The following is a 9,819-nucleotide window of genomic DNA, read 5'->3' as shown; positions in this document are numbered from 1 at the left end:
CGGGAAAGCATTCACAATCAGAGGTGGACCAAGAATTTAAAGATTGATGAGTGCATTTTTGAATTCAATTAAAATTTGCTTTTTATGTAGAATGTCCAGTTATCCATTACTAATGTATTACTATTTTCTACCGATACACACACTCTTTTAAGTACTTTGATCTTCGTATTGCTAATACACATTTTTATTAAATATTCAATCCCGCTTACAATAATAAATTTAATCATGTATAACTTAATTCAGATATCGATTAATTACAAACCAAATAATGCAATAATTATGCCAGAATATTTTATACGATCAACAAAATGCTACATTAGTTACCCGGAAATTAATTTCTTAATTAATCCAACTAAATATTGTAATTATTTAATGGTGATACAATGTTAAAATTATTTTTCATAGAGAATTAACTAGCCGACAAAAAATCCTGAAAGGGCAAAAATTACCGAATTAGCCAACATTTATTTATCATCGTCTCTGACTCAGCCGCGGGTCCAATACAACATGAGTAATCTGCAGGGTTCAGGTCCAATTTCTAACCCGATTCAGAATCCGACTCCAAACCCAAGTACCGACCCAAAATCAATATCGTTCGATCAGGTCTCCAAGTTGTTCAATTTGCCTCTCTCTGATGCTGCTGAATCCCTAGGTAATCCTCCTTTCCCTTCACCTTCGGAAAATAATAATAATTCCTCAAGATATATTTATACTTAGGTGCTGTTTGTTTTAGAGTTGCAAATTCAGATTTTGAATTTTTGGCTAATTTTTGCAAAAACCAGCTCAGACAAATATTTTTTTTACAAATGTAAACTCTAAAATAAACGTTACTTAAGTTTATACTCACTGCTGCAAAAGTGTAATAGGTGCAGTGATATTCTGTGTTACTGGCTTAAAAATGATGTTTGTAGGCTAAACCTAAAACTATTACTTTAGTGGTTTATTAATTTATTTATTTATCTGTGTTCGGCTCAGCTTGTGTGCAGCTCGATTAAGTCATAGAATACTTGCTACTTCCCACTATATCTATCTAGTTTGATGTAAATTTTTATCTGCTTGTGTTTTGTCATGGGTCTGGGAAAGTAGTTGAAATTTGGAAAATAGTTGCTGCAATGTAGCTTGATTGGGGTATAACCATATGGTATCTGCTACCCACTAGCTAACTAATCCAGATTTGAGCAGCGTAGGGCCCATAAAACGGAGTTTCTCCATGCCAGGTCAGGCTCGAACCCGAGTCTCTGATTAAGGGTGGAGGGACCCATCTATCCCAGCACAACCCTTGGTGTTATTATGAAAACTGGATATAGAGAAAAAATGGAGACATTCAGAATAATTTCCTCCTATGATGCACGAGTATGACTGCATCCGTGCAGTGCCGTCCACAAAGAAATGCTTTTAACCATTTAATAGCAACTCGGCCATTATAAATTGAGCACCAACCAAACAATAAACAGATATGGAAGTTGTGATAGTGGATTTTGGAGAAGAATGAGGTATCCTAAATCTCAAGACATTTTTAACCCACCACACCCCCGGCGATAAACCGTGATTGTCTGCCTACAGGGGCGGAGCTAGTAGCCCGGTGACGGGTTCGGGTGAATGCAATAGCTTTTGTTTAAATAGTTTATTTGTGTTAGATTTATTTATTGAATATGTACAAATATTAAATTTAGAACCCAGTTATTAACACTTAAGTCATCCTTCTAAATTTCAGAACACATAAGGTTGAAATTCTAGCTCCGCCTCTGTCTGCCTACTCCCTGGTATGGCTGGAATTCTGAATTTCTGACCTACGCGTTAGAAGTAGAGTCGTTTCAATAACTAAGCTAACCTCTCTTGTTAGAATATCAACTAGATTTCCTTTTTCTGCTAAAAAATCCGATAATGTCTGAAGTAGCTACTCTAGAAGTTTGATCTGCATTGATATTTCTTATATCATTTGCTTTTCCACTTATTCTATTTTTTCACAATGACATGTTCATATGCACCAGAGCACTTTCAAGAGGCAGTATGTTGTCTGAATATTGTTATTGCACTTGAAAAAGTTAATGACTCTCACCGAGTCACAATGTTTATGTGCACTAAAAATTTTGTAATTCCGTTTTGACTAATTTCAAATCCAGGAATCAAGTGTCTGAAAGGATGAAACATATTAACAACTATGAGCAAGTAACTTAGACCCCCAAAAACCGGCATTCCAGTTGTTACGAAAAGAAGTCATAAAATCTTGAATTGCTTGTTGGTGTTGCATGTTTAGCTGTTTCTTGTTATACTTCCTTTGATGTCCTATACCTCCCCCCCCCCCCCCAATACCCCATTTCATTACAGTCAGTTTCATAAGCAAATGACAGTTTATACATTACACTTCAGGACTTGACCATATTACTTTTTTTTTTTTTTTTTGGGAGAACAAGGAGAGAATAATTGATCATACTATTTTTGAACTGTTATGTTCGTCAATTTCTACTTTTTAACTGTAAGCTCAGTTGTGACAATGTTTGCCAATCTCCACTTTCTTTTACATAATATTACAAGAACATTTGATCTAATTGGCATCTATCTTCTAGGTGTTTGTGCAAGTGTCCTGAAGAAAATATGCTATGAGAATGGTCTGGTGAGGTGGCCGTATCGAAAGGTAGGCTATACAAGGATGAGTTGTTGTACTCATTTGAAAAGTGAAGTTTCTCTATTTCGAAGCATCAACATTATTCCCTTAAGAGATTTTATTGCTACATAACTAAGAGAAGAAATAATCAATAAGTTCACACTAGGCTGCTAAACTTTTCACATTTCGGCAGCTTATCGGTCAAACTATTTATGGTGGGGATCTTTCCCATTAAACTTCTAAAAAGATTGCAACTCACATTTTGACAGTTTTGTGATGCTAGCAAAATATATTATAAACATGATTTTTTATGGTGGGGTGTAGCTAGAAGGGTAAATGGATGAAAGAAACAAAACATTTGATAGTTAACTGGAGCTTAGGGAAGGAACATAACTTTTATCTCCCTTTTGATGTTGAGTATATATTGACTGAAATTCTTGAACATAGAGTCCCAACAATGCGGAGAAAATGCAAGATTTATCATACCAGCACTGTTGCCTGTTGGTTTGGTTCTTCTATGATAAAGAATACCTTTTTGATTCCAGATGGTAGAATGTTTTTGTGACCCTTTCAAACTTTATATTGTGATATTTTTCTTGTCAGATCAAATATTATTGATCTAATTATAGAAAACTATTTATATAATACTGTTCACTGCGCACCAATAGGCATGATCATTGCACGGTAAATTTTAAGCACTCACATCACTTGAAGTCTGCCTGAAGGAGCCCGTAACCTTTTACCAGGTTGTTACGACACTTGCACTACAGTCAATTTTAAGATATGATTCACGTATTCGATTTTGACTGTTAGCCTAAACATTGTGGTAGTGGGATCCAATGAAATGCTTGTGCGATGCTTGTTTATGCATCTGTATTTATTTGAGATTTTCAGGTCATCTCTGGAAAGAGTATTGAAGATATAAAGAAGGAGGCATCGAGGGAAAAACAGGAGCGATCTGTGGAATTCCCTAAAGCTGCTGGAGAGAAGCATGATTCTTTAGCCAGTTCTGCAATCTCATCATTTCCGTAAGTCATTTACATGTTATACTTTTGTTAGCGGAGTCCAACTTTTATTATGCCTGATCATATCAATAAACTACTTCATAGAAAATGGCTATCGAATCTGATCAGTTAAACGAGTTAAATACTCAAAGTAGTTGCATCAGTCCACTTTTGGACTTGATACTGGAAATGCTGCTTCGAGCATGACCTTTTATCTTTCCAATGTTGGATGTTTCAGTAAGGCTCTTAATGATTGATTAAGAACACGAGGAACTTTACCAGTTTACTTGATGTGTCAGGGCTCATGAGTAATCTCAGGCCTAGTTTCTGTCATCTTCCCTAAGGGCTGTCGTAGAAGATAGAAATTCCAAAGTTAAAACCTTTACTGAAGTATCTGCACAGCTATCCCTTGTACCATTCAGATTTAAAATTTTCAGTATGAATTTTGTATTAACAGACGGGACACTTCCAAGCAGTTGTTTGTGCACTAATGGTTATATTCCATAAAGCTACTATCATTCAAGAAGCCTGTCAACCTTAAACCATATTAGTACCAGATCATCTGGCTATATGGTTCTCAGGTTGGGAACTGAACTGAATGCAATATCCACAGCCAAAATTTTCGTTAGAAAACAAATTGTGTGGGCTTAGAAAGCTTGATTGGGAGTGAAGCTTGTAGAGAGATTCTTACTGGAGCTTGGTGGAAATAATTATAGTTAATAGGAATGCAATATGTTGTCATTCTGAACAATCCTCTTTACATTGCCTTATATGTTCTAGTTCTCTGTTTGATATATACTGCAGTAGACAGTTGAGGGGTACATGCAGCTTTACCCTGTGACTCACTTTAGAATCACGTGAACGAGTACGGCTTGATTATGTATTTGACTCATTTGTTCAATTGATTAGTGTGACAAAGGAGTGGGAAGGGAGGGGGGATGTGGTGGCGATATTGGTAATGGGGGTGGATGTACCACCATAGTAACAGTTGCATATTTGATATATGCCGATTAGATACTATGTAAGAGATCACATTACTTCTAAAAATCTGATACACCAGGTTACATTTCCATATAGTAATTTGGTGTTTTATTATACGCTTGACATATTAGCAAAATAGGGTATTTTCATATTATTCAATATCGTGTGACAGGTGGCATTGCGTATACACTGATCAAAATTCAACTATATAAAGCCCAAAAAGATAGATTTTACCCCTTTGATATGATGTGGGAGGCTACGTTGGAACCGAATTTTGATCTATGCACCAACCAAATGTAATGTTATACTTATATTTATTAAACTAGTTAATTAGTCCGCGCTTCGGGCGGTCAAATATTTTTTTTTAATTATTTGAATTTAATTGATAGTTGATATAGAAGAATAAGAAAATTTTATAGTACCATAAATAAGAAACAAATGTATTCTCTTTGTCTAATTTTACTTGTTTACTATACTAAAAAATTATCTACTTTTACTTGTCCAGTTTGACTTTTTGAGAAATCCAAGAGACATTCTACCATTTTACATCTATACCATAGATCCAGGGGTGTGTACTAAAATATTAATTAGGGGTAATATAGTAAAATACACTAAGGGACTATTAAATTAAACGTACATTCCCACAAAAAAAAAGGTAACACACGCATGCATACACGTTTATTCCTCACTAAATAATCTATTCAATAAGTAGAAAATTGTTATGTCTGTTTACTTTCTATTTCTAATTAAATATTGTTCATACTCCCTCCGTTCACTCTTATTATACTAAAAATACATTTTCACTTTTATTTGTCCACTATACTAAATCACGAGAAAGATAATTTTTTTTTCCTGTTTTACCCTTATCATTAACTACTCATTCCCCAAAACTTTTGAAGATGCTATCATTATTATGAGTAAAATTGTAAAATACATACTTCATTTATTTTTTCTTAAAGGAGTATAAAGTCAAAAGTGGACAACTAAAAATGAATGGAGGGAGTAAATAATATTAATAATAATGGAATAAAATTAATTAAGCAAAGAAAAGGTAAAATTGTCTCTCTTTAATTAACATCTTCAGAGTAATTGTAAGTTTTTCTATACATTGAGTAAAATGTATAATCATTTTATAAGTTGCTCATAATAAAAGTGTCTACGTACACTCATATTTCTATTTTATTTTCATTTTTGTAAAGAAAAAAGTTATGTAAGGGTATACTAAAAGATCTTGATGCATTAGATAATTATACCCAAAGAAAAAAATAAAAAAACTAATTGGATGAGATCTTCTAAAGAGGAAACGGTTCTGCAATTTTTTTCTTTTCTTTAAACATGTGCTAGTTATTAGAGGGTAAGATGTAAACTCTTTTTTTTTATTCTCACCCGGTATTCGGTACCCACATTGGAGCCCAACTAATCCGGATTCGCGCTGGGAAATCCCACATTGGGGTAAAGCGCTCCCTAACATTAGGGTAAGATGTAAACTCAAAATGGCAAGAGTTGCATGAAAAAGAAGAAGAAAGAGAGAACGGCAAACACTTTTTTTTCCGATATTTTATCATAACATTAAATACTAACTTTATGGTTATTGCTCTTTCCATATATATGCATAATCATTAGCAGAAGAACAACATAATATGAACACCCAAAGAAGCAACTGCAAAAAAGAAGACAAATTTAACAAAAAAAATATGATAAAAAGGAGAAGAAAATTTGAAGTCTTACACATACAAAATAATAAAATCAGAGTTTAAAGCATGAGAAACCTTCAAATCATATACAACTTTTGCTCGTGTATATGGGCAACTTTGTTATCGATTTGCCTTCAGATGTTGGAGCCTTCATTATATGAAAATCTATCAAACACAAAAGAACAAAATTAATTAAAAACCCATCAGTAAAGCAAAAATTTCTACGAAAGATCAAACCGAAAGGGAAAGTACAAAATTATTTTACCCATCAGTATTAGCAATGTGTTAACTCAATATACTGACACATCCTAATTTATAAATAGAAATTAAATAGCAAAAGTTAAAACAAAAGAATCAAACCGAAAGGGACAAAATAATGGAAGCAGACATACCACATTCAAAAATGTAAGAAAAATGAAAAAATGTGAATGTTACGTTCTTCCAAGTCTTCTTCATAACAGTTCCTCTTGTTCCTTATTCTTTTTCAAGTTTCTTTCCTATTTTTCTGATGGTGGCTTATGGGATTTACAGTTGATAGAAAAATTTGTGAGGCTTGTTCTAAAAAAAAGGGAAACGGTTCTTTATTAATAAGGCATTTTGATCGGCTTTGAATAGGTGAAAACGATTGTTTTATTGAAACTGATCTTTACACATTGATTTATTTATGAGGAATTGATGTGTAATAGACGTGACTTTTCGGTCTTTTAGTATGGACCAAACATTACAGAGGTGGTTTTTGGGTTTTTTAAAAATCAACATAAGGAGAAAATAACAAACAATTGAGGAAAACGATAAATACAAATTCTGGCTTTAGAGGCTGCCACACACCTCTTTAATGTCCCTCAATTATATATATAATAAAAATTATTTGATTATAATTTGTTTATTTAATGTCTTAACTCTTAACTTTTTACACATTTATTATGTCTTATTTCATGTGTTAAATTATTTATAGTTTTTATCTTTATTTAAGAATTAGGTGTAGATTAAATAACATAAACTTTGATAGATTAAGAACATTATTGTCCCCAAAAGTTTGATTCCAATTTCAGTCCATCCACGTAGTTAACCAAATGTAAGATTATTTTTCCTTAATAACAAAACCGTCCATATTACAATTTTAGACGATTTAGCTTATAATAAATGTATTCTCTTATTACCCTACTAAATATTACATGGATTTTTTTCTGAGCCAATCCTGAGTTTTGTAATATCTATTGCATTATCTTCAAACTACTGTACTACAAAACAGAAGTGTATAAATCATTAGCGTCTATTGAGAATATTTTAATGTAGGGGCTCCCCATTGCAAAACAAGAGTATTAGCTCCACAGTGGAAATGCTGAAAGCGGGAGCTTTCTCACAGCAGCAAGGTACCAGGATTGCTCAATCTGGAAGTTTACTGCATTTCCGTGTCTCTAACTTGACAAGAGGAACTTCAGTCAATTATGATGAATTCAAGTATGGGTTTCCATCGGATGGCTTGTCTACTGTAACATATAGGTGGTGGGGAAACAAGAGTCCTGATAATAACGAGGATAGCCGACCGAACGATGATAATGCCAAAAACAGCAAGGAGCAAGCAGAAAATGTAGCAGAGAAATCTGAATGCAAGACAAGTGTGGATTCCATGGAAGCGAGTTCACTGACAGATGTGAGAAAACGAGCTGTCAAAGAGGGGAAAGAAATGCTGAGGCTTGGAGTCTATAGGGGACATAGAGCAAACATGCTTGATTCAACAAAACGAAAGATTCTTCGTCAGGTATTCAAATCATATTTCCGTGTCGATGGAGGTATGAGTAACTTAGAATCATGACAATGGACCATCGATCGTCTTTTCTTCATATGATGGAACAAGGGCTTATAAGATGCTGTAATGAACAATGATCATTTCAAGATTCACACGAAGGCAGCATGCTACATCTAGGATTCAGTACTTAGTGTGCGAGTATATCAGGCAATTCATCAAAGGTCCTCTTTTCCTTTGACTATGTCAGAGATGAGACTCGAACTCCCAGGCAAGACCAAGAATGTATTATTAGCTTCCTATTGATCTTGATCAGTTCTAGCTTAATGTTTTTGTTAAGAGTATCTTTTTTGATCGGACCCACTTTTATATAGTCTTCTAAATGCCTGCTTAATGCTTATCCACATGTGCTTTCGGAGCCCAGCTCGAAAAATCACTTTTATTCTTACAAATTTTGTTACCAGGAAATACAAGCACCACCGAGCATGAGCCAGTTATGATGTGAAAATATGATATTTATGGCATGTGTAGAATTTACGAATGCTGCATGCGAGTACACTTTTAGCTAGTCAGCTGCCAAAGTTGAATATTTGGAGTTCATGTATATCATGAAATTCATGATTCTTGATGTTCAGGCAAAATTCAAAATATCTCGTAGAGAATGTCAATGTTCTTATGTTCATCTTTTTCTGTAAGGGATAAAGACACGATGAGTTTAACTACCATTTATGCAATGAACTTCTAATTAAGCGGACCAGTTGTGAATGATGGATAAATAGCCACGTTTTGATTCGGCTACTAGAGTTCGGCCAACTTGGGAGAAATTCAAAAATAGCTAGATTTATAACTGGTCGTTCAAAAATAGCCCAGTTCAAAAGTAATTGAAATTTAGCCACTTTTCATGTAAAGATAAATTTGAGCGAAAATACTGTTCAAAACCCGGAAAATACACCAGTATATTATACTGGAGTTCCAGCATAAGTATGCTTGAACTCCAGCATAAGTATGCTTGAACTCCAACATATTATACTAGAGTTCTAGGATAAGTATGCTGGAACTATAGCATAATATGATGGAGTTCCAGCATAAGTACACTAGAACTCCAGCATAATATACTGGAGTTCCAGCAAGTATAATTGTCCAGTATAATATACTGGAGTTTGGAGCACCGGTGCTCCAGTCTCCAGTATATTATACTGGAGTCAGCAAAGTATACCGGTCCAGCATAATATGCTGGAGTTCATACACAGGTGCACCGAACTCCAGTATATTATGCTGGACTAGTCTCTGTTGCAGCAAAATAGTGGCTATTTTTCATTAACTTCGTAAACGCTGGTTATTTTTAAATGACCAATCCGAAAACTAACTATACCGTGCTATTTTTACGACCAACTTTTAAATTGTATTGGCGAAGTAGCCTTGTTAATGCAAAAATACATGTCTAGACGAATATACTCGTAAAAATAGCATGGTATAACTAGTTTTCGGACTGGTCGTTCAAAAATAGCCACTATTTTGCTGCAACAGAGACCGGTCCAGCATAATATACTGGAGTTCGGTGCACCTGTGTATGAACTCCAGCATATTATGCTGGACCGGTATACATAGCTGACTCCAGTATAATATACTGGAGACTGGAGCACCGGTGCTCCAAACTCTAGTATATTATACTGGACAATTATACTTGCTGGACTCCAGTATATTATGCTGGAGTTCTAGTATATTATGCTGGAACTCCATCATATTATGCTGGAGTTCCAGCATATTTATCCTGGAACTCCAGTATAA

At 34.4% G+C, this 9,819-nt stretch overlaps 1 protein-coding gene across 1 annotated transcript; it reads left to right on the top strand.

The window, feature by feature from the left end:
• Nucleotides 1–489: 489 nt before the first annotated feature.
• LOC104217686 (protein NLP2) lies at nucleotides 490–8,555 on the top strand. The gene is made up of 4 exons (XM_009767992.2): nucleotides 490–652; nucleotides 2,568–2,635; nucleotides 3,500–3,633; nucleotides 7,581–8,555. Exons 1-4 carry the CDS (start codon nucleotides 508–510, stop codon nucleotides 8,098–8,100), a joined length of 867 nt encoding a protein of 288 aa, XP_009766294.1. The 5' UTR covers nucleotides 490–507; the 3' UTR covers nucleotides 8,101–8,555.
• The last annotated feature ends 1,264 nt before the right edge of the window (nucleotides 8,556–9,819 follow it).

The sequence above is a fragment of the Nicotiana sylvestris genome, chromosome 6 (assembly GCF_000393655.2).
Source record: "Nicotiana sylvestris chromosome 6, ASM39365v2, whole genome shotgun sequence".
Classification (NCBI taxonomy): domain Eukaryota; kingdom Viridiplantae; phylum Streptophyta; class Magnoliopsida; order Solanales; family Solanaceae; genus Nicotiana; species Nicotiana sylvestris.
This window is presented reverse-complemented; position numbering and strand designations above follow the sequence as displayed.